This window comes from Neocloeon triangulifer, unplaced genomic scaffold, assembly GCF_031216515.1.
Source record: "Neocloeon triangulifer isolate White Clay Creek 2 clone unplaced genomic scaffold, ASM3121651v1 ptg000014l, whole genome shotgun sequence".
Lineage (NCBI taxonomy): Eukaryota > Metazoa > Arthropoda > Insecta > Ephemeroptera > Baetidae > Neocloeon > Neocloeon triangulifer.
This window is the reverse complement of record NW_026775556.1, coordinates 993,175-1,017,080: the sequence shown is the minus strand read 5'-3', so window position 1 is coordinate 1,017,080 and position 23,906 is coordinate 993,175. Positions and strand designations below refer to the sequence as shown.

The following is a 23,906-nucleotide window of genomic DNA, read 5'->3' as shown; positions in this document are numbered from 1 at the left end:
CATTGTTTGATAGCCAATCAGAAGCGATATTTTCGAACAGGTTCTGCATCTGATTGGCTAAAAATTCAAAAAAATTCATTTTTATTTTGCATCAGGCCCCCATTGCAAAAATTATAATTTTCCATTTTTACTTATATGTTCAATTTTATTAAAAATCATGTAAAAAAAAAATGATTTTAATAATTTGCCACTCCTGCGCCAATCAAATTAAAATTCTTGGCTTAGACTCTGTTAATTAACTTGGCACATACAAAGTTCCAGTGTATTTTTAAAAAATATATTGACACTACTTATATTATTTCAATTTGTAAGTGCTTTACATCAACTAATGGCGCAGAGTGTCGTCGTTGATCATACTGAAGGTTTTGTTGAAGATTGAAAAGATTGTTCGAGAAATAATTTTTCCTAGCCGAGAATGAATAAATTCCGTTTTGAAGACAAATTTTATTCAATTGAAGAATACAATGTTAACATTGGTTTGCATCGGTTTGCATCTTGCTTAAATTGCAAATGTTGTTGCATTCATTAATTCATACAAAGGTACAAAGATTTTATCGAAGTAAGATGTTAAATTTGGTACCATTTAACTCTTTATTCTTTCTGCTAGTGTTGTCACTTAAATGAGATATAATAATCACTTGAAAGAGAAGCCTTAAGGCAAGAATTCTTGCAGCCGATTCAGTTTTTCGGCTAATATGTTTTAAGTTTAATGAACTTTAATATATAGATGACGGCAAAATGAACATTCCAAAAACCAAATTAAATGACCAAATCTTCTCTCTGGTGCATATATAAACTGATAGTAGTCCGCGATAAATAAACAGGCCGGAGTAGTGCCGACTGAATATACCTCAAGTCATCTGAGCAGGTTTTCCCAATTAATCTTAATACCACATTTTTCGTTTCTTCTTTCCTTTCATCTGCATGCCGTGTTCAAACGGTTCAAACTGTCCAAAGTGAGCATCTTCAGAATTATATGGCCTTACATTGGGTCCAGTCTAAAGTAATTTAAATGAAGAGGGATAAAATAAGCACAATAATTGATTAAAATTTTCAAATGATTTGGAACTTTAAAAAAAAAATTGAGCTTCACGTATACAAAATATTTAAAGTTTGGTTTAATTAACAACTTTAAATATGAAGCAAAACCAAAATTTAATACAAAGGCCTTTTTGGCCTGCCTCCTTACCATAGGCTCAAGCTGATTTGTAAATGCAAAGACGTGCCCTCTGCTGACGTTAGTTGTAAAATATCTATTTTCACCACAAATTGGGGAGAATGACTTTGGACTCAATAGAGCAAATTTTCCTTTCAGCAAAACACTTTGACTGTTTAGGATGGCAATGTAGATTCTTTCCTCATTCGTCAGCCACTCGGAGATTTGCAGAAGGTCAATCTCCGGCACAGTGAAAAGGTGGAGTTGTGGAATTGCCAAACGGAGCCAAGCACTGCAGCTGAAATAACATAAATTTGATCTTTTTAACGGCATAAATAAGCAAATTACAAAAATTGTACCTTGAATCATCCCCTTTTGCTTTTGCCAGTCTCACACAGGCAGACACAAGTTCTGCTTCTGACTGGAGTCTCATTTTGTTTAAGTTGAGGAAAGAGATCAAAGTCTCCAAACCAATTTCTAGAAAAGCTGCATCGTTAAGACATGTGTCAGTCTCTTCCTCCAAGAACTGAAAATATTATACAAATAAATATTACAAATTATTAATTTCCGATCTCACATAAAAACTAAACTTGAACCTTTTTGCAAGCTTCACTGATGAATCGGTTCTTTTGATTTTGGCCGAAAATGCTCCACACAGTATTGGGAGAAAGAAGAGGTTTCAGCATGTTTGAACACAAAATCCCCAAATCATGCAATAAAAACTCGTCAGCAGCTTTGGCCAACTCGATCATGTCTCCTTCGGAGTGTTCACAACCGTCAGCAGACGGCACACATGCACAAATCTATGAGCAAAAAAATATGACAGAAAATTTACTATAATTAATTTTAAAAACATTAGCAAGAAACTTACTCCATGACCAGTTTGAAGATGGGGGGTTTGACGCTCTTGATTTCGATGGGTCCTGGATTTGTCAGGTTCAGAAATAACTGCTCAAAATACATGCTCGCTGCTCGTAAATCAAATTTGTTGGCATGAAAACACTGCGAGAAGAAGCGATTATAAAAAGTAAAATTAGATTTATTAGATCTCGATTTGGTAGACGAAATCAGCAAGTATTAAAATGAAACGCACCTGCCGGCAACCGTCGTCCGGGCCGACGAGGAATGAGCAATGATCGGCGAAATCAGCCTTCTCCAAAGCCATCATTTTGTTCTTGGCCACGCCGAAATAATCATAGAATCGACTTTCCTCAAACGAAACCTCCAGGTCCATACTATTGATCGCCTAATCTAGGAAATGGATTCATGTACAGAGCGCAAATATAAAAGCCCGCTGCAGTTTTAGAGATTGGCACGGTACGCGCTAGCGACTGCAGCTATGAAAAGATGAATCACGAAACGAATATGGCATAATGGCACGAACAAATGCCGTTTTTATGCCGTCGTGAAAGCAGTCTGCTGTTATAAAAGTGAGCAGATTCGTCTGCGTCATCTGCGTGCGCCGCGGCCGCCGCGCCGTTCCTTAATTTTGCTCAACATTTCGCTCCTCTCTTCTCTCTTCTTCCACCTCTTTCCTCTTTTGCTTCGCATTCGCATTCCATTCCGCAACAAGTTTGCAACTTTGCAATGCAAAACACAAAAGAAAAGGGCGGAGTCTGTAAGTGGAATTCGTATTCTAACCTGCATTCCAAATGGAAGTATGGAGATAAATGAGATACACACAAAGGATACAATTATTTACAAACTACTATAAGCAATAAGCATGGATCATGTCGGATCATATAATGCACGTATGTGCATTATGATGTCTTTATGTACTACATTTATGTACACTAAAATGGCTAAAATGTGTCAGATATAGGGGGAGGGAGGGGGGGGAAGTGGCGCTCAAGACGATAATATTCCCGCGCCAGCCAAGCAACAACAGTGCAGCCTCCTAGCGGTAGAAACTGGAATCAATTTTCAAACAAATAAAAAAAAACAAAATAAATCGCTGAAGCTGGGAGAAGTTCACATTGGCATGATTTTTCTGACCGGAAAATGGTAAAATGAACCTCTAGCCTGTTAAATTGCTATTGCCTTGAGTGAGAAAATGGCGAGGAAGAAGAAAGCCGGCGGTCGAGGAGGAGGAGCGGCCGCGGCGGCGGCCACCAGCAGCCCTGCCGGTGCCGCAGGTCCGTCTTCCGCAGAGCAGCCCAAACCAAGAGGCAGAGGTTTGCTAACTTTAATCTCGGAGATTAAAGATATATAATTTCTAAATCTTTTACTCAAAGGTCGGCCGCGAAAGAACCCCGTTGTCGTTGCGGCGGCGGTGCCGGACCAGCCGGACGCCGTCGTTAAAGAGGAACAGTCGCAGTCGTCGTCGATTTCGACTGCCGACGAGCAGTCGCAAGACGCGACGACGTCGCAGACCGGCGACGAGTCCCTTCCGCCGGCCAGCAACAGCAAGAAGTTTGGCAAGTTCCGCATTCTGCACAGTTCTTCGCCATCCAGTTCGTCTGGCGAGCAGCCGTCCGAGTGGGCGACTAAAGTGGAGGCTGAGGTGCCGCTTCCCAGCAGTGTTGTCGAAGAGGTCGTCATTGAAACCTGCACGATGGAGGTCGAGGTCACCGCATCTGAGGAAATTAAGCATGAAGAAGTGGATGTGGAAATGGCGGTCGCTGAGGAGACGGTGGTCTGCATGGCCGAGGACGACAGCTCGAGTAGCGCCGCTCCTCCAACAAATGAAGCAACTGTAGCCAAAGAACAAGAGGAAAGTAGTCAGCAGTTGAAGGGAGAAATTGAAAATTTTGAAAAATTAACAATAGAGTCTGAGCAAAAGGTTGACGAAGAAGAGGAAAAAATTCTTATGATTGTAAATTAATTCGGGAAATTTTATATGTTTTTTATCATATTTTTATTTCAGGCTGCGGAAGAGAAAAAAGAAAAGACTGAAGCCAAAATTCCCGAGCCTGAAAGTCCTCAGAATGCAAGGAGGCGCAGTTCTCGAATTAAAATTATTCAGGTTTGGATTTTGAAATAAAGAAATGTGATTATAACTAAACATGTGAAAAGGAGTCAAATGTGAAAGTGAGGCCTAGCAAGGAGGATAGAGAGAGAGAAAGGGAAGCCAAGGAAGGAACTGAAACTGGCTGCAGCAAAGAAACTTCGGAAATTTTTCCTACTCCGACCGCTCCAGTTTCGAGCAGCGTCAAACCGGTCAAGGTTTAATCACAACCGATTCTATGAAATTTTTGGTTTCAATTTTGTATGCAGGTCAAGTCTCGCTGGAGGCGCTCGAGTGAATTAGAAATGGGATCAAACAGCCTGGCTAGAAGTCCAGGAGCAAGTCCCAACCCCTCTCCTGTGCCAACAGCACCCAAGGTGCACCTGCCACTCACGGCTGATGAGGAGAAATTGAGAAATTTCAAAAAGGTGGAGAAGAATGTTTATTTGACCCAAAGGTGAAAACTTAAAGTGAATTAAATTTTAAAATTTTGTTGTTTCTTTATTTCATGTAACTTTGTAAGAACCTTTTCTAATTTTAAACTTGATTTAATCTTCAGAACTACAAACAAAGAAACAAAAGGGATGATATGCGAGTGCGAACCTGTTGATGATGATGAGATGGGATGCGGAGAAGACTGCCTCAATCGGATGCTCATGATTGAATGGTAAATTTATGTCTCCAGTTAATATGAAATTAATTTGTGATATTTGCAGTGGTCCTCGTTGTCCACTGGGAGACAAATGTTCCAACAAACGCTTCCAGAAGATGGAATATTCTCCAATTCAGGTTTTCCGCACCGAAAAGAAAGGATTTGGTCTGCAGGCGTTGGCAAATATTGAAGGGTTATTTAATTTCTAGTTTAAAAATCCATTTGCTGAATTTTAAATCCCAGTGGAGCGTTTCTCTCCGAGTATGTGGGCGAAGTTTTGGATCCGTACGAGTTTCAGAGACGAGCCGAGGACTACGCCAATGACAAAAACAGACATTATTACTTCATGGCCTTAAAGTCTGACGCCATCATCGATGCCACCATCAAAGGCAACAACTCTAGATTCATCAACCACAGCTGTGACCCGAACGCTGAAACTCAAAAGGTATTTAATCTTAAAAGTAACAAAGCTTGATATTAAAATTCAATATTTTTGTAGTGGACAGTAAATGGTGAGCTACGAATTGGCTTCTTTTCCATCAAAGACATTGCGGCTGGGGAGGAAGTCACATTTGACTACCAACTGCAGCGCTATGGGTACAACTTTTATTTTATTAATTAGGTAAATATTCAACCATCAAATTTAGCAAAGAGGCGCAGCGTTGTTACTGTGAGGCTACCAACTGTAGAGGCTGGATCGGTGGTGACCCTGACAAGGAGGAAAAAGAGGAGACTGTGTCCAAGAAAGAAGTCAGGGCTGCCGACAAGAAGGACAAAAAGGCCAAGCCAAAGCCCAAATTCTACATTGTTCAAGAGCTTTTGGAAGACCAAGACGTGAGCAAAAAATTTCAAAACTTCTCTTTCTGATAAAGGATTTTTCAGTTGGAGAATGACGTGCAGAAGCTTTGCAATGGTGGTTTGAAGAACCAGAAGAACACGCTCAACTTCAGCAGACTGATGGTCAGGGTTGAAAACCAGGAGCAGCGGAAGCGGCTGCTCGAGTTGCTGCAATCCACTGACACACCTTGCCGAAGACTGTTTTTGGACTACCACGGTCTTCGACTCATGTGGAGCTGGATGGTCGACGAAGGCAACATTCTCCGTCTAGAGGTTAGGACAAAAATTGAACATGATACTTCAGATTTTTTAATTTTCAAATTTATTTAAATCTAATCTTTAAATAAAATTTGTTCTTCATACTGTTTTCAATTCTTAAAGTAATGTCAATTTTATTTTAGATCATGCAAACTTTAGAGGCTTTGCCTATAACCAACATTACTCTACTGCAAGACACAAAGGTCCTTGGGGTCATTGAGAAGTGGGAGGAAGAAAGCAGGTAGTTTTTCCTGTGCTATTTAATGAGTACTTTGAAATTTAATGAAATTTTGTCTCAAAGACCTAGGGAAGTTGAAATTGAGATGGAATTGGCACCAGCTGAGGAGGAGGCTAAGCCGGAGAAGGAGGAAGTTGTAAAAACTGAGCCGATGGAAGAGTGTGTGCCTCCCGAACCTGTCGAGGACTCTGCCAAAGTGGAGGAAGCTCCCAAAGATGTGGAGAAGGCAGAGGAGCCCATGGATGTTTCTCCACCTGAAAAGCAAGCCGAGTCTCAAGAAGAGAAACCTCCAGAGGAAAATGAAAAAGTAGAAGAAGTGGATGTTGAAAAGGAAAAGCGCGAAGCTCTAGTTGCCAAAGCCAAGAGTGGTAAAAATTATTAAATGAGTGATTGAATAACATTAAACTTTTCATACATCAGATGCTGCCAGACTTGCGGCTGAAAACGAAATTGCCAAGCGACTTTTGGAAGCGTGGAGACAGTTGCCAGAAATTTTCAAAATTCCCAAGAAGGTGAAAAAGGAACAGATGAAAGAGCATGAGAGGGAAGCTGGTAGGTAAAAAAACAGGCAGTTGAAATTTAGTTTTAACACTTTCCATTGCAGAGCAAAGCTACCAAAAGTACCTTGAGAACAGGGGGTACAAAGCAGAGTATTCCGAAAGCAGTGACCGCGCTCGAGACAGATACCGCGGCGCAAACACCACTTCCTCCCTGACCACCTACCCTGGCTTCAAAAGGAGAGACTTGAAGGATGAAAATAGAAAGCCAAGGCTCGAACGTCCTGAGGACAAGTTTGTTTCTCTCTTGTGTCATTTTCGCATTTAACTTGTACCTTCATGATTCAGAATGTTTGGTGGAATGAGCAAGTTTGAGAGACGTCAGCTCTTTGCCCAGCGAGTGGAACAAGAGGAAAGGGCCAAAAGGGAGCATATGTGGATGGAGCAGGAAAGGGAGCGGCGGCGAATCTTGCAGCAACAACAGCAGCAGCCTCACATACTGATGGACGCCAATGGCGTGCCCTGCTTTTTCAATCCAGCCACCAACTCCTGGCACGCCTTCCAAGGTCCTCCAGGTACAAAATAATATATATAAATTGCCTTCATTTCAAAATTTTCAATGAAATACAATTTTAAAGGCAAACTGAACGAACGATTCCTTTCTCTTAATATCTTTTTATAATAAATAAATTTACATTTTTTTTAAAATTATTATACCTTCAACAAATAATTTTTAATATATACTTTCCCAAGTTTTGGTCTGCAAAATATCTTAATAGAAAAATTTTTCAGTTGCAAAGTCACCAGCCGAGCCTATTGTGGTGCAGCCTCAGTTCGACCCCTCTGTGTGGCACCAAGTGCACCACATCCCCATTGCGCCTCTGCCTCCCAAGTGGAAGGCTGCCTATAATAAACAAGGCCTTCCCTACTACTTCCACATCAAGCACCGAGTACCTCAGTGGGAACCTCCCTCTTTGATTCCAACCATCGGCAGTCTGACTTCATCTGAGGAATCTAGCAGTTCAAGTGAAACGGAAAGCAGCGATGAATCAGGAGACGAGGGTGATTCTGAAAGTTCCGAGGGTGAAGAGGGGAAGAAAGGCGATGACGAATCTGACCAAGAAGAGCAGTAATTGAATATTCATGTGTTTTTGAAAAGGATTTTTATATTTTGTGAATTTTAGAAGTTTGGCCGAGGAGCCGGAGGCTGAACCTTGCGTACCTGGTGAAGAAGGTCTCAAATTAAAGACAGGTGAAGGAGCAGAAGAGGGGGAAGAGGAGTCTAAAAAAGTGGAGCCCAGGCGGCGTTCTGGACTCATCAAAGAGCTCATCATCATCAGTGTATGTCCAGTTTTTATTTAAATGGTAAAATTATTTAAAGTGATTTCCGCAGCCTCGTCGAGAGGAAGACATTCCGACGGAAAGCTCAAAGATTCGAATTCGAAAGGCCAAGGAGCAGCTTAGGCTGGAAAAACGGGCTGCTCTCATGAAGCAGCACAGACTCAAAGAAAAGTCCAAGGAAAAACAACGAACCATAAAAATAAAAACCCCAGCAGGTAAATTATTAAAGAGATTTTGTAAAAAATGAAATTCAATAGAATATTTAGCAGGTGGCGATGTGGATGCCGAGGCCGAGAAGAAAATCAAGGAAGACTTCCTTGCAAAAATGGCCTCCACTGTTGTGTCAACCTTGAACCCCTACCACAAACCTGAATGCCAGCAGGGCCGAATTACCTCCAGTGAAGATTTCAAACATCTTGCACGAAAGGTTTTTTTAAACTTTGCCAAATTAACTCTCATTTTTAAAATGATTTATTCTGTAGTTGACAAACTTTGTGATGCTGAAAGAACTGAAGCACTGCCGCAAAGTGAGTGACCTGGCCTGCAATGACAGCGTCAAGCACAAGGCCCGCGAGTACATCAAGAAGTATATGGCTAAGTTTGGCGAGCTCTACTCTCGAGAGCGGGAACGGGAGCACAGCAGAAGTCAAGGTGCTGCCGGAGGTGAAAAACATGATGATTCAGTGAAAGAGGATGAGGATATGTGATGTTACAAACTCAAATAATTAATTTAATTTGATCAAAGAAAGTGCTAATTTATTTTTCGTAACTCCTTTGAAATAATTGTGGAACAAAAGACGAGATAGGTTTGCATATATCTAAGATTGCTGCAGGAATTTTTATCATGCTCCGAATTTTGTGAATTGCTGTACACATATACCAAATGCCATGCAAGGTTATAAATTTTAGCACATATCACATGGGTAAACAGCCTGTCTAGTGAACCACACTGGTGAATATTCTATGCTAAATAGTGAATTGTCAACGGACGAGGTAAGATTATCTTAATTTTGATGATTTTCAGTGAACCTTTAAACCTTTTGTAACTTTTTGTTGATAAGAAAAACCATGGCAGCAGTTCCAGACGCCCGAAAGTATGAAACTCCCCTGTCCAAGAGTTTCTCGCCGAGTTTTGCTAACTCTGTTGACATTTTGAACAGCAGTGAGGTATTAGCTTTTCCTTAATTTGATCAAATCCTGCAAATTAAATCACTCTCCAGATTGCCGAAATCACTGCCATGCCTGAGGAAGGTGTCGCCGCAGCCCTGAAGCACTGCAAGTTGCGGGTCGTTGTGCCCTACTTCCGTCTGCTGGCCGCAGTCGGCCTGCGACCTTTGACCTTGACCAACTCCTGTCCCTGCTGGCTTGTCACTTCACTCAGTTTCCTGCACCTGGGTCTTGTCCTCATCCTCCTGGTGCTCGGCTACGGCCTGCAGTTCCTCTCCTGCTTTCGGCAAGTTTGATGTGAATATGAAAATAAATGAAAAATTATCACATTCTAAATTCAGGAGAGACCTCGGGCCTTTGGGACAAATCAACGGCAACGATGTTCAGCAGTGGGAGGAAAAGTGTCCTTTGACCCAACTGGTCTCAAACTTTGTTGTTCCGAGCATTCTCCACCTGATCACCTACTTGTACGTTCTCTATCTGTTTCGAATCAAGGACATCGAGCAGTTGCCTAATTTGATGGAGAGGGTAAATTGTGCTCATTTTTTTTTTAAACAAATAACAATTTCATTTTTTTTTTTTTTATTCAAACGCCAATATTAAAATTGGATACATTCCGAAGTTATGATGTATAATTGGGTGTAAAATTAAATTAAAAATTTGAATTATATTAAATTTAATTATATCTATCCTTTTAATTTTATTACTCTCTGAACTTCAATATTTTCTTAATTTTAAATTAAATTTAAACTCTTTGAATAGGTTTTTGTTGTTTCCTGTCCACCCGGTGGTGTGGTGCAGCCGAAGAAGGTGACAAGATCTCTGTGGCTTCTGCTGGCCATGGCCTCTGTGTGGCTTGTCATGTCCGTTGTCACCTTTTCCCTGGCCCTGATCCTCAACCCTCCAAACTTCCGCTGGATCTATATGTAAGAATTCCTTCTTTTTTCTGTACATCACTTAAAAAATTAAATTTCTAAAGGGATCCTATTTTCATCCGAGCTTTGTTGGCCACCGGAACGATGGTCCAGGACGCCGTTCAGTCGACCCTGGTCTCAGGGTACTGTCTGCAGGCGCATCTGCTCACCCTTTTGGCTGCTGCTCTCAAGCAGAGAGTTCTCAAACACACTTTGTCCCTTTTGGACTGGATGAGGGTAAAATGCATTCAATTAACAACAAAAAATCAGCTCTAATTAAATGACCGATATTAATTAATTAATTTTTTACTGGTTTATTTTGTTATTAGAATTGATTAGAATAAATACATAATTTCTTTGTAGTACTTTTATTTCATCGAAGTGTAAATTCAATCAAGAAATAAAAAGAAGACCATATTTAATTCAGGAGGTTCGAGAGTTGCTGGAGCTTTTGCGCCATTTGAATGACCGACTGGCACCTGCCGTCTGCGTCTTGGCACTGATCAGTGCCTCCTGGGCCCTGTCAGGTCTAATCACCATCGTTCGAAAGCCCGAATCCACCAGGGTTTACCTTGCCGTCCTGCTGATCATCCTTTGGGCCACCCTGGCCATTGCCCCTTTCATTATGGTTAGAATTTTCTGTTTTTATTTTATAAAAGTTTTAAATTTTTTATTTGTTTAGGCAACAAGACTGAGCAGACACTGTGACGCCCTCCGAGAAGTGGGTCACGAAATTCGAGCTAGGCCCTTCGAGTACATGGATGCGTCGAGTGAAGACCTGAACTCGCTGCTCCTGTTTGCCAGCACCCTCAGGTTGAAACCAAGCCTCTTCGGAACACCAGTGTCAGGTCGTTCAATGTGCATACTTTTGTCTCTTGTAGCTTTGACTGCCCTAGTTGCTGGTCAAATTGCATGATTTTTTTAAATCTTATACACAGAAAGAATGCAGTAACAAATGTTTATGCACTGCTCTTATTTAATAACAATATTGTTATAATTTATTATTTATTAATAAACTGAGCACTGAGCCGCAGTTTTTTCTCTTGATAATTAAATATTATTAGGGTTTTTGCTACACACGTAGATAATACTTATTTTTATTTTTACAAAATAAAATTTTCATCTTGTAGAAAATTAAATAGCTATGGTTAAGTTTTTTTTTTAACTAAGACGTTGATAATATATAATGCAATCCATATATTTTTTACAATACTTATTTTTATTTTTACAAAATAAAATTTTCATCTTGTAGAAAATTAAATAGCTATGGTTAAGTTTTTTTTTAACTAAGACGTTGATAATATATAATGCAATCCATATATTTTTTACAATATACTTGTGTGTGCACGGACATTGTCATTGATTAGGAAGTCGATGAAAAAAAATTCTTTTGCAAGCAAAAGGATCTCATTTTATTCATATTACATCCATGCAATAAACTAGGTTTGCATGGTAGAGATCGTTTCCGCTCTATATCATTTTTCCTTGCCAGCCAACCCCATTATTACCTTCGCCTTGCCCCTCTCTTTCACTCTGTCTCTCACTCATGCATTTGACGCACCCCCAAGGATCTTTTTGAAAGATCCTTTCGCACCCCTCTATCTGTTTTGTTAATCCTCAATCACCCTAATATGCTGGTAGCTCATATCATCGACGAGTTGTTTAACAAGAAGCATAGAAATTAACAATGACAGTGTATTATAGATGCTTGCTTCTGCTAAATGCTTGCTGGCAACTCTCATCTCGGAAGAATTCAAAAGTAAATAAAAAGGCCTTAACAAGAGCTTAATTTAGGTAACTTTTAAACTTATAATTTTCTAAAGCTCGAAAATTCAATTTTTTTATATTTTGATACGGCACTAAATTGTCCAAAAATATTTCTTTCAATTAAAGCTCTGATGCGTGTGCATCAAATAAGTATTCCCCACTTGGTGATCTATAATATATTATATTTCACGCTCAGAACTATGGTCCAGGACGCCATTCAGTCGACTCTGCGGTCTCAGGGTGCTGTCTGCAGGCGCATCTGCCCACCCTTTTGGCTGCTGCTCTCAAGCATAGAGTTCTCAAACACACTTTGTCCCTTTTAGACTGGATGAGCGTAAATTATACGAATTATACAATAATTTAAAAAATTTATTATTAAATTGAGCCAAATTTTTCTCAGGTTTAAATATTTTATCAATTTTAGCTGCACAAGAATTATTTATTTAATTAAAATTTTGTAATTTCAAAATAAATTTCCAATTCATGGAAAATAAATAATAGATACTTAAGTTTTCTTTTCCAAGAGTTTGAGATTGATGCGATTAATATTATTAATTTTTTTTTTTTATATTTCACACTATACCTGTGTGTGCACAGACTCTTAAAGAATGTTTTGCAGGTTATTATTATTATTTATTCTACTCAAGTCATAAAAAAAAAAATGAAATTGGAAAAATGAGCAGAAAGGGTATCACAACTAGCAGAGGTCTGCTAAAACGCCCGACATCAAAAGAGACACGGCCGCCGCGGTGAACCCACACTTGCAGCACAAAACAGGTGATTTATTTTTTATTGTTGCTTCAGGCGCTGCAGCTCAATGGTACACAACATAATAACATTGTAAGCACCCCGCACTCCCTTATGCCTTCCTCCCCAATTTTTAGCCTCAATCGCCCCTACCCGACCCAAAATGCAGGCGCAGGTGGTGGTAGAACGATGCGCGTTAGCGTCGTTTTTCATCCCCTCACAGCTTAGGCTATCATTATGTGGTTTGTTATGTTGCAGAGGCGCTCCACACAATAAGAGCGATGTATCACTGCTGCACTTCATTTCATTTCGCCGGGATATTTTTTTCGTCTCAACGCTTTCTGGAGACTACTCTGGGCTAGCAACTCATCTCGGAAGAATTTCAAAAAGTAAGTAAAAATAACCTGTGAAAAGGAGCTCAGTTTAGACTTATTATCACGGCCAAACTCAAATTCTCATGAGCTTAGTATTTAAATTTAGTTTCTTTTGATTAAGGATAAAGGCGCACTTTTAATCATTTCAAATTTGTGCAAGGCCGGACTGGGGCTCCGCAGCCCACATAGGGTGATATCATTGAGAAAGCGCGGCCCAGTTCGGCGGCGCGTTTCCCAATAAGACTAACAAATATGTTCAATCGGCCCAAGGCGTATCAGAGTTGGGCTCGACTGTCTAGTCTGGGCCTGAACTTATGTTTAAATATTTTGTTTTTATCATAAGAAAAATTTCAATAACTATTTTACGCGTCACGTGACAAACCAAAAGTGACAAGCGAAGATTTTATACGCACATTGTCAGTGGCTGTTGAAAAATAAATTATGAATAGAACGCTCCAAATTTTGTGTACAATGACGCAAATAAAATTAAACCAGCAGTTCTTTGTACCTGAAAGAAATAAATAAAAGAAACTACGATTTATAAATTCATATAAATTAATATATTTTGTTTTTACACAAAAGCTTTTTTACATTTAAAGTTTTGTGTAATGCGTATAATGTTTGTATTTAAATCACTGCCTTATTTATTCCAGGTAATTTTTGAGGAAAAACGACCCATCACCTTACTGTGAATTGAAATGAGTGCAAAAGAAAAAGCAGCTGCCAAAGAAAATTGCCATTGCAAATCGGCCAAGTCTTCATTGCCTTTATTGGTTTGCACTCGCAAGTCGAACCATGTTTGCACCCGCAAGAAATGCAAATTCTGCATACCCAAACGACGACAGCTCAAGCATCAACCTCCTAGCAAAGGAGGATTGATTAGTGCTAATGATACTCGCAAATACATCATTGGTGAGTATAAAAACTATTATTTCCTGGCGAGGAATAATAATATATTTCAAAAGAAATATTTTTTATTTGACATTCACAAGTGCATTATGCATTAGGTAAGAATTAAAGTCTATCTAGTTAAAAAGTTAATTAAAAAGCTAAATAATTTGTTTTGATTGATAATTTTTTGCACTTTTTTTCTCTTTTTATAGCCAGCGCATCAAAAAAGAACAAGTGTTTTGACCGAGACTTTCCATGGGAGGTTCCTCTTGAGGTTGTTGAACCTGTATGTATAGCAGATTTGCCACTAGAAAAAGATCTCATTTGCAAACTCCTGCGGATGGACGGAAAAAGGAATAACGCATACTTGAGTGCTATGTACCCTACCCCTCAGTTTTTGGGAAAACAATTTTATGATGCAAGCGTTTTATTTTCCTGCAAGGAAAAAAAGGACCAGCAAGTCTTTTGCGAACTAGCAACCGTCACGAATTTCATCTTCCACCTGGAATGCTCGGGACTTGACTATTGGAGGGTCGTGGACAAGAGCGCAAACCAAGCCTGCGGAGAACACTTAGAATTTCTTGCATGGCACACATTTCTCACGACCTACGAACAAGAGGTGAAAGAAGAGGAACAACTTCCACAAGACCACCAGCCTGCCGATTTTCTGCTCAACAATGGCCTTGTTTGGCAGCTCCACCTGAGTCCTATTTTGCTCAGTCAATGGTTGATGACCGCCCTGTATGTGCTGCTCGACTATGAAGAGAAAACTGCCCCGTACAGATATGCACCGATACCTGTGCAGATCGCAGAGGTTGCCCAAGACGTCCTGGTGTTCTTGAAAGACCTGCGGAGGAGAATCGCCTACGGATTCATGCTGATCGGGCACCTGGTCAAAATTCACCCCAAGAGGGACGGCCGGGTCACCAGACTGATCAGGGAAGACATTGTTGCGCCTGTGCTGGCCTCCCTGAAGGTGATGCTCAAAGACGAGGACAAGCATTTTCAGTATCTTGTCAAGATGTTGCCAGACGTTATTGAGTTTGCAAAGAGTTTAAGCTGTTCGTGTATGATTGAACATCTGGCATACATTGATCCACGGAATCACTATTTCGTAGACCAAGAATACGACAGTGACTTACTGTCGTCGAGCATCGTTTTCACGCAGGCTTTTTATGATGACAAGCGGCAGATCAAACCATGCTTTGGGGAACTCTCTACAAAAATTAAAGATTTAAAAAAGAAAATCAACGAAGTTGTAATTTATGACCTGCTTCCGTGGTCTGGACAAATGGTTATTGAGGTCTACAATGCTGGAATGCTGTGGGAAGTGATGCAACTGCACCTCCGTCCTGAACTAGCAAATACAAAACTAGATGGTGACATCTATTCATTAGCAAATATAATCTACAACTCGCATGACGTACTAATTAGCAGATTGGAGGAGGTTTGCAGAGATAAACAGCAAGCAATGCGGAGGAACTGTCTGTCAACTTTGTTAATCAAAGAGCACCGCAACGCTTTGGCCCACATAAAAGCAAGTTGGTTCTTTAGAGAAGTCGAAACATTCATTACGAGTGGCAAAGTAGAGTTGATGGAAGCCACGACTGTAATTTGCAAAGCCAAGTTTGGCAAGAACTCGTTGATCAGGAAGAGGAGAAACGAATTTTTGAAAGAATGGGATGGAACTAGCAACCCTTGTCTTAATCTTGACGAGCCTGTCCTCGGCAACCACAACCCCATCAGAGTGAGTTTAATGTAATTTTCTCTTTACAATTTCAGTATAAAAATCCTAAACTTTATACCCAATAAAAGTTTAAATTCGATCAAAGTATGTTATATAATTTATCTATAATTTTCAGACTGGCGTTTTGGAACTGATTAAAAAAATAATTGCCGACAACTCAGATGCCGAGTTAGTTGAATTATATCCAGACTGGGCCTTTGTGCATTACATCCTGCCAACATTTGTGAATTGCTTCCAAACTAAGAGTTCTGGATTTTCAGACAAGTTCTCAGAAACATTTTTAGAAGAGGTGCTCGGATTATTTTCCAGAGATTACAACGCTTGGAAATGTAATACAAATAGCGTGGATGTGTTCAGTAACTGGTACCAGAAAGCTGAAATGCGAAATCTTCCAAAGCTTATGATCCTAAGGCGAATTTTGATGGACCGCGTGCCTCGAGAAGTTGCAAACAAGTTTGGTGTTCACACCAGCCCCATTTCAAAATTAAGCGAACTCCTTTCATTGAATGCGGCTGCCAATGTGTTTGTGAGCGACCGCGAAAACACACCGACCTTTGAGAAGATCTATTATCGCTGGACCAAAAAGGTCATCGATTGGTCCAACATTCTATTCTTTGCTATGACCGAGTCCATCTCAAAATTTGAAAATAATACTCCCGGTGGAATCAAGAAGAAGAGTTTGCTGCTGGCAATTTATTCGATGGTTGAGCTGGTGACGCTTTTCCAAGTGGAAGGCTCGGCCGAGTTCTCGGCGCACCTGAAACACCTGAACCAGTTGTGCCAAAACCTGGACGAGACGTACACGGCGCTGCTGCTGGAGCAAAACGGCGGCGGCGGCGCCGAGTGTGCCGGCGCGGCGAGCGCGTGGCAAAGGGTGGGGGTGGTGCTGTACCTGCTGTACGAAATGCGCAAGGCCGTGGACGTGCCGCGCGAGTACAGCCCTCCCGAGTACTACCCCGAGGAGGCCAAGCTGGTGCTCAGGCACTTCGCCGCCAAAGACCTGCTCAAGTTGAAACTGGCGGCGATCGGCCTGTGCGTGACCGAGCCGCACCGCCGCAACCGCACCATCACCACCATGGCGCTGGTCAACAAGTCGTCGCCAAAGTTGTTCGCCCCGTACACGGCGCGCATCAAGAAGGGCCGCATCCGGCGCTGGCACGACGACCTGCTGCTCCCCGTCAAGCACTGTCGCTTCTGCGGCAACCTCGACCACGCCAAGCTCACCATGTGCACCGCCTGCGTCGACAACGACGACTACCCCGACGTCAACTGGTTCTGCGGCCACGAGTGCGAGGCCGCCGCCATGCAAAAGTGCAAACATGAGGACGAGCACGTCGCCTACATCATGAGTAAAATTAGTTTTTAAGGTAATAATACTTTGTGCGAATTTTTATTCTTGGAACTTTTTAAGAGTCTATTTTAAACAAGACCATATAATGTAATTTTTATAAAGAGGTTTCAAATTTTAAGTTCAGTAATGTATTATTCAGAGCTTAATAATAGAGGCATAAATTAATTTCTTGTACACGTATCCAAAACGAAAAATATTGCATTATGCTAGAATTTCGCTAGTTTTGTCATAGTAGAGCGCGCGCCCTAGTATAAAATTAGAAAACCCCATTGCGCAACTTCTCTTTTGAGTGCGTTTTAAAAAAATTGACATTATTTTACGCACTTTATGTAATTAAAGGAGGCTTTTGTAGAATAAAATATCTTGGCATTTATATTTTGCAAACAATTGAAGCACATTTTTATTTTCACATAAATCACAGAATTTTTTTTATGATAATTGTAAGATTCTGCAGGATTTTCTATTTTAACAAACTTTTCTTTTTGGTCAAGCTGAGAATAAGACATTTTTTAAGTTCCCCTATGAATTACGAATGAGCTGGATCATCAGCGTGTTCTATAGTTTTTTTTTCAATTATAATAATTAGAGTTTTCAGAAGATGTAATTATTTCAAAAATTTATAACGGGAAATATTGGTCATTATTGTCGAAAGCAATCAAAAAGTAAATTGGACGCAGCGTCCTTGGGGTGGCGAGTATTTCAAATTCTTTCTTCTGCACTCGCGTTCCTTGGCTTTGATAATGTCATCGTAGGTGCGGGGAGTGTAGGAACGTTTCTCCCTCACCTCCTCCAACTCTACGTCCTCCAGCTGGCCACTTGGTGCGGCCACACCGACGGCCAGAAGGGCGGACAACACCAGCAGAGCGAACAGCAACGTCGTCTTCATTTTCAAGCCAAGAATGATCACAATTCTCTGAAAACCTCCTCCTTAAGTACTTTATTTGCATGAAAATAGGATGTTTTCGAATTGGGATGGGTTTTTTGCCACAAAAGGAGAAGGTCAGATGGGGTTGAGATTTGAGATAACAAAAAGGAAAATTTTTTGCTGGTTTTTTAGTTCCGGAAATTATTCAATATAATTGTGCGATTTTTAAATGTCTTTTGTTTTTTGCGTTATCTTGATAAATTGCGATGGAAAAGTCCCACCCTCCTGCAGGAATAAGCTCCACTCTCGGGGGTCACTGCAAAATTTGACCCTGATCTTGACCGGATTGGCAGAAAAACTACAGGAAATTTATTGCGGCCAAATGCCTGTCTCGATAACGACGTCAACTGGTCTGCGTGATGAGTACGAGGCCGCCGCCGCCATGCAAAAGTGCAAACACAAAACAAAAACACAAAGACGAGCATGCCTCATTTTATTTTTGGCAAAAACAGAATTTAATTTTTTAAGACACTAAAATTCATTTTATAAAGCAATATTTTGACTAAAAAGGAGGATTTTTATTGCTTACATTCAAAGCAAGAAATAAAATGCAAAACAGACATTTCCGGCTATTCAAAGTTCTCTGTAAAAAAAAAAAATAAAATAAAATGAAGAACAAAAAAAAATTAAAATAAAAAAATATTATTTTCTTTGGGGGGGGGGGGCACTTTTTTAAGGAAATATTTTCCATATAAATCACACAAAACTTAGTTTATATAATACGTATCATTTTCTTCAAATATATGTAAAAGAACGATAAGATTGTCGACTTTGATAAATATTTTGGTGTGGTCTAATAATAAGACCAAGTGACATTGTCCTCATACAAACACAAAGAAACTAGAAGGAAAATAATTTTCCACAATTGATTTAGAGTTTTAACTCGCACAGTACATGACATCTGAGATCAGCGTGGCAAAGAAACCTGTGGCATTGTTTACTTTTTATGTCGTATTAAAACTTGCAATACCTATATATTTATTTCAGATAAGTTTCACTCTTTCACTGAAACAATCAAGGAAATGACGAACAACTGTTTATCTTTTTTACTATTTACCGACTGACGAGACCAGGATGAGTAACTCTATCGTTGGCGTCACTGCAGCTCAGTTAATTAGCTTTAAACAGACAGCAAATTAGCTGCAGCACATATAATCTTGAGAAATTCACGAAACTAGCTTCGGAAGACCAAGAAATCGTTGTAAATATATAAAACCTGGCGAATTCATTTTTCTATAAATCCATAAATTAAACGTAATAAGATTTGAATTATGAGCATCTAGTGTAAAATAGTATTCTTATGTGAAAAAGGTAATATTATTTACCCACAATTCTGCAAAAAAAAAAAAAAAATAAGTTTTTCAATTTATTTATTTATTATTTTATTGCATGCATGATGCAGCCAAATAAGATAATAATATGAATTACGCTGATTGCGAGATGCGCAGAAGAGTTAATTGGAATTCTTAGAAAAAAAGCGTCACGTCTGCAGTCTTTACTAATTATTGCCGTGTTTACACATCATGTCTTGATAAGATACACCTCAACACGTAGAATTATTCTTTCGCAGCATATATACGCACGCAGTGTGGAAAAATCTCTCTAGTGCGAAAGAAATTTCCTTCGTTTCGCAGCAGCTGCTTTCACAATATGAGTTTGAGGAAGTTTTTAATTTTTTTGGACAACCCGCAGGCTGTTTTCTTCGCTGGGCAGAACGTGTCGGGAAGGGTTTTTGTCAATAACATAGAACCCGTGAAACTTCAAGGTAATAATTTTATTATTGATCACGAGTCTACAATTAACTTTTAAATAATTTTACATTCACGCTCAAATTATGAATTTGAACTTCAAGCAAATATGAGAAGAAGAAAACTCTGAAACTTTTGACCACAGCCGTTTTTTTTTTATATCATAATATCAAATTAAAGGCATCAATATTAAGTTGACGGGAGAAGCTAAAGTGAGTTGGATGGACGGCCAAGGCTCAAGTCACTCGAAAAGTGAGCCCTATTTCAATCATCAAACCGTTCTTTTGGGAGGAGCAGGTGATTTACAAAATTATTGACGGCATTTAAGTGTTTTATATTAAAAACAAATATCAAAGGACGTGGCTCTGAGATTTGTCTTGCTCCCGGCGAACACTTTTATCCTTTCAACTTTGACCTGCCCGCCAACATTCCGTCGTCCTTCGAGGGCGAGCATGGCCACATCAGGTACTGCGTCTCGGCCTCGATGGACCGTCAGGACCGAGCCTGGAAGCTCGACCTGGAAACCTCGGCGCCCTTCGCCGTCATCGCCCTTCTTGACCTCAACTCGGACCCTCAGTTTGCCGTAAGGAAAATAAAATTGTGCCTAAATAAAGACTCTGCATAATTATCTATAGAGTCAATTAATTAAGGCACGCTCTTGTGTGTGAGAATGAAATTTCGATTAAATTCAGGCGCCAGTGAGTGCCACCGAGACCAAGAAGTTCTCCTTCTCTTCAGGTGTTGTCAACGTCGTCCTATCGTTGCCGGCTGGGGGTGTCGTGCCTGGAGAGATCCTTCGGCCCACTTTGGACGTAAAAAACAACTCAAAGGCCCACCTTGACCGCGTCAGACTAAAATTAAGGCAGGTTGGTTTCAATTTTTTTTTTAATGGGAGGTAAAAAAAAATCAGCCTATTTAATATTGATAGAAATTTTCACTACTAGCATTGGTTTGTATTTTTGTATTATGTCATTTTTAAGGAGATAATTAGTAAATTTGAGTATTTAGGAGAACTAAATTTGTGAAATTCAACGCATTGTTTTTTAAAAAAAATTATTTTTCTTAAAAATGCGGCCCAACCAAAATTGATGTAATTTCACCAAAATCACCAGAATGAAGATGGAAAAATAAAAACAATAGGTCAGTCATCATCAAAAATCTTATGGGCGAAGGTTCAGAAATTTGAATTTCAGTGTAGATGTCATAATCAGAAGCTCCACTCAAAAAGCTCTAATTGATTTTTTTTCCATTAGGTAGTGACATACATCGTGAGCGTCGCAAGGGTAAATATTTGCTATGCGACCGTCGCCATGAGTTTTTTCGATTCCGTCAAACCCGGACAGTCGCTCACTTTTGAACAGGACATGTTCAAAGTCCCGCCTCTGCCACCCTCGAATAAGTACTTGGAAAAGTGCAATGTCATCGAAGTCGGCTACGTTCTCAAGGCAAATAACCATTTATTTTATTTTATTTTTTTCCTTTTAAATTCAGTGGCACCTCTCGCAATAGGAATAACAAAGACTGGTTGGCTACTCCAAGAGTTCAGCGATAAGAAAAAAAAATAGCTCGCAATATTTAAAAAAGAGGAGAAATTAAAAATTAAAAAATCACATTGGTTGACACTTGTTGGCAAATTTGTCCACTATAAAGTAAAATAAACGCTGTTATCTCTTAAAAGAAATCAATAATTCTTAAATAAAAAGACTGTTTTTGCCTAAGAAATTTTGAAGGTGAAATATTTCGCAGGCTTCTTTTTCGCCGAGATCGTCCTTGCACAGCGATTTCCACGTCGGCTTTCCTGTCGTCGTCGGCACCATTCCTCTGCGCGCTAATTTGCCACAACTGCAGGGTGAGTCTCTCGCTACTTTCCAATGTTGCCATAGTCTTAATTTTTCTTCACAAATTAGCCCCGCCGACCTACGAAACGTGCTTATTGGGCACGGCCAGCAAAGTCAAGAAAACAGACAAACTCTCGGTGCCCAAGTACCCTGTCTACCACAATTAAAACTGTAGAGATCCTTCAAATGAATGTTGTGAGTCATACAAACATATGAGCAAAAATTCACATATTTTTATCTTATAATTTAAATAATTTTATTTTATTGAAGACTTTTGTATCAAATAAAATACCATGCCACACGAACAAAAAAATAATTTGCTTTATGGACACAACTTCACTTTATTTTAAGCAGTACCGCCCTCAAGGATCAACGCACCGGCCGTTCGAGTACACCTGTCCCTTTTGTCTGCAGGCAGCTTCCCTGGCTTCCTTGATTGCGGCGGCAATGTCACCCAAACTGTCTCGTTTCTCCCTCGCCTCCTCCAACTCAACGTCCACCAAAAGGCCACTTGGTGCGGCCACGCCGACGGCCAGAAGTGCGGACAACACCAGCACAGCGAACAGCAACGTCGTCTTCATCTTCAAGTCGAGAATGATCGCAATTATCAGAAAACCTCCTCCTTAAGTACTTTTTTTGCATGAAAGTAGGATGTTTTCTAATTTATGCTGTGAGGTTTTTTGCCACAAAGAGAGGAAAGCCGGATCGAGTTGACATAATTTAAACACAAGATCTTTGCTGGTGGTTGAAGAAATATTTAATTAAGTTGCGGTTTTTATGGCGCGCTTGTTATTTTGTGGTGAAAATTTGTAATCAAGCCGCTCAAATAACATCCGCGCTTTGACCCCTCAATTCTGCAATGTCATTTGCTTTACGAAAAAATAGTAGAGAAAATATAAGTTTGGCCCTTAACGGAAAAACAGAAAACTACAGGAATTCGTTTCATGATTGATATTTTCAATAAATATCTTTACAAAAATCAAGAAAGAAAGGATTTCGATCAAATTTTATTTTTTTTTAATGTGAAAATATTTTTAATGCTAAACATCTTAAAATTTAATTTTTGTTTTTGACTTGAAGTAAGATATTGTGTATTTAAATATTATTGAATGGAGAATAAATAAACATTTTTTACTGAGGGCATTGTAATCCCCTCAGTCATAAAAAAATCCATAAATTAAATAAGGGCACAGGCTGTAAAGACTGATGTTAATATCAATTATCATTTATTAAATCATTTAATGCGGGTCTATTGATAATTGTAAATAATAACCTTGACAGTCTGTATACAAAAAAGAGGGGTAAATTTTATGGCGAAGAGAAATGAGAGGCTTGCTTGACCTTTTTTTAGTCCATTTTAAACCATCTGAAATACCACATTTGACTCCAGAGTACAACAATCAAACAATGCACTGATTTGACCATATCGTAAGCATCTCTTTAATATTGTTATGATAATTTTTTGGAACAATATTTCATTGAAACAAAAGGAGTGATATTTAATATTTAACACAAAGTTTTAATTTTGTTCATAATCAACTGGCATATTTTTATATCCTTGCAAATGGCTACACTTCTGTTAATTAAACGCACTTATCAGTTCCATCAGCACAGAAGAAGCAAAACCCTAAAATCCAGATTGCAAAGCCAGGGGGTCCCTTCGTTCTGCACTCCTCGTAGTCCATCCGGAAACTTACTCTTTTCGCAGAAGCTTGTTCCAGGCAGACGGCCAAAAGGACGGCCAACACCAGCACAGTGAACAGCAAAGCCGACTTCATCGCTTCAAATTAGGAATGCTCGAAATCCTCTAATGACCTTTCCTTATATAAGCATTCTTTGCAAGAAAAAACAAAGGATGTTTTCAGAAGTAAAAATCGTGGGTTTTTTTTTCACCACAAAAGTATGCAGATGCAAGGTCAAAGAATAAATAAATAAAATTAAGATTATTTATTACCTACAACAACCTAAATATCCCTCTTTTCTCACTTTTGATACCTTATTTATTTTATTTATTTATTAAACAAAAATTAAAACAAAACTCAATATTAAAACGCTTTATCTTTTTATACCTTTTTAAATCAAGATAATTAGAATAAGTAAGAAATAAGTAATATAAACATAAATTAAATGGAAAGAAAGAATTCCGAGATTTTTGATTTTACGACCCTCAATAATCGCAGCATTTGTGGGGGTTCAGTTGACTTGTCCTGCTTAATTCCACAATATGCTGCTAAACCACCACAACGCAAGGGGGAATAATTTGATTAGAGAGAGGTCGTGTGCGCGTAAAATATGGGAAGATTCGAGATGCAAAATTTCTTACTCCATTTTCATTCTTACACTATGTTTTCAAATTTTAACTCTCGCGGCATTGGAAATTGGTCACGCAAAATAGATGCCACAACTTTTCCCGTCTTAAAAATTAATGTTATTTTTTATATAATATAAAAAGTAAATAGAAGAGCAATAATTTTTTTTTACATTCTTGATAAAAATTAGTAGGTCTGTGAT

General features: G+C 39.4%; 5 protein-coding genes across 8 annotated transcripts; 4 read left to right on the top strand and 1 right to left on the bottom strand.

Annotated features, from left to right (window-relative positions):
• Positions 1–491: 491 nt before the first annotated feature.
• On the bottom strand, positions 492–2,926 carry LOC132200708 (uncharacterized). Of its 2 annotated transcripts, XM_059626379.1 has the most exons (7): positions 2,798–2,926; positions 2,250–2,402; positions 2,028–2,158; positions 1,753–1,959; positions 1,516–1,682; positions 1,190–1,454; positions 492–998 (listed from the first exon to the last, which is right to left on the bottom strand). In XM_059626379.1, the coding sequence occupies exons 4-7, from the start codon at positions 1,906–1,908 to the stop codon at positions 885–887; spliced, it is 702 nt and encodes a 233-aa protein (XP_059482362.1). In that variant the 5' UTR covers positions 1,909–1,959; positions 2,028–2,158; positions 2,250–2,402; positions 2,798–2,926; the 3' UTR covers positions 492–884. The 2 variants fall into 2 exon arrangements, with proteins under 2 accessions (XP_059482362.1, XP_059482360.1); XM_059626377.1 differs by lacking the exon at positions 2,798–2,926 and having other exon boundaries at positions 2,250–2,585.
• Positions 2,927–3,075: 149 nt separating this feature from the next.
• Positions 3,076–8,769, top strand: LOC132199743 (histone-lysine N-methyltransferase SETD2). Its single transcript, XM_059624695.1, has 21 exons — positions 3,076–3,330; positions 3,391–3,971; positions 4,023–4,121; positions 4,172–4,321; positions 4,373–4,560; positions 4,663–4,770; positions 4,820–4,948; positions 4,999–5,200; positions 5,255–5,352; positions 5,403–5,589; positions 5,638–5,865; positions 5,994–6,091; positions 6,152–6,456; positions 6,509–6,640; positions 6,693–6,879; positions 6,934–7,160; positions 7,378–7,714; positions 7,770–7,926; positions 7,979–8,141; positions 8,193–8,353; positions 8,409–8,769. Exons 1-21 carry the CDS (start codon positions 3,210–3,212, stop codon positions 8,631–8,633), a joined length of 4,083 nt encoding a protein of 1,360 aa, XP_059480678.1. The 5' UTR covers positions 3,076–3,209; the 3' UTR covers positions 8,634–8,769.
• A 24-nt stretch (positions 8,770–8,793) lies between these two features.
• Positions 8,794–11,058, top strand: LOC132199745 (uncharacterized). Its single transcript, XM_059624699.1, has 8 exons — positions 8,794–8,919; positions 8,988–9,093; positions 9,147–9,379; positions 9,435–9,621; positions 9,856–10,019; positions 10,073–10,244; positions 10,435–10,635; positions 10,690–11,058. Exons 2-8 carry the CDS (start codon positions 8,995–8,997, stop codon positions 10,921–10,923), a joined length of 1,290 nt encoding a protein of 429 aa, XP_059480682.1. The 5' UTR covers positions 8,794–8,919; positions 8,988–8,994; the 3' UTR covers positions 10,924–11,058.
• Positions 11,059–11,348: 290 nt separating this feature from the next.
• LOC132199744 (uncharacterized) lies at positions 11,349–17,271 on the top strand. 2 transcript variants are annotated; one of them, XM_059624697.1, is made up of 5 exons: positions 11,349–12,551; positions 12,780–12,910; positions 13,549–13,807; positions 13,999–15,533; positions 15,649–17,271. In XM_059624697.1, exons 3-5 carry the CDS (start codon positions 13,594–13,596, stop codon positions 16,897–16,899), a joined length of 3,000 nt encoding a protein of 999 aa, XP_059480680.1. In that variant the 5' UTR covers positions 11,349–12,551; positions 12,780–12,910; positions 13,549–13,593; the 3' UTR covers positions 16,900–17,271. The 2 variants fall into 2 exon arrangements, with proteins under 2 accessions (XP_059480680.1, XP_059480679.1); XM_059624696.1 differs by having other exon boundaries at positions 11,349–12,910.
• A 2,083-nt stretch (positions 17,272–19,354) lies between these two features.
• Positions 19,355–23,385, top strand: LOC132200782 (arrestin domain-containing protein 17-like). 2 transcript variants are annotated; one of them, XM_059626494.1, is made up of 8 exons: positions 19,355–19,574; positions 19,738–19,854; positions 19,914–20,140; positions 20,250–20,423; positions 20,811–21,002; positions 21,304–21,406; positions 21,465–21,590; positions 21,750–23,378. In XM_059626494.1, exons 1-7 carry the CDS (start codon positions 19,460–19,462, stop codon positions 21,560–21,562), a joined length of 1,026 nt encoding a protein of 341 aa, XP_059482477.1. In that variant the 5' UTR covers positions 19,355–19,459; the 3' UTR covers positions 21,563–21,590; positions 21,750–23,378. The 2 variants fall into 2 exon arrangements, with proteins under 2 accessions (XP_059482477.1, XP_059482478.1); XM_059626495.1 differs by having other exon boundaries at positions 19,451–19,574; positions 19,662–19,854; positions 21,750–23,385.
• Positions 23,386–23,906: the final 521 nt, after the last annotated feature.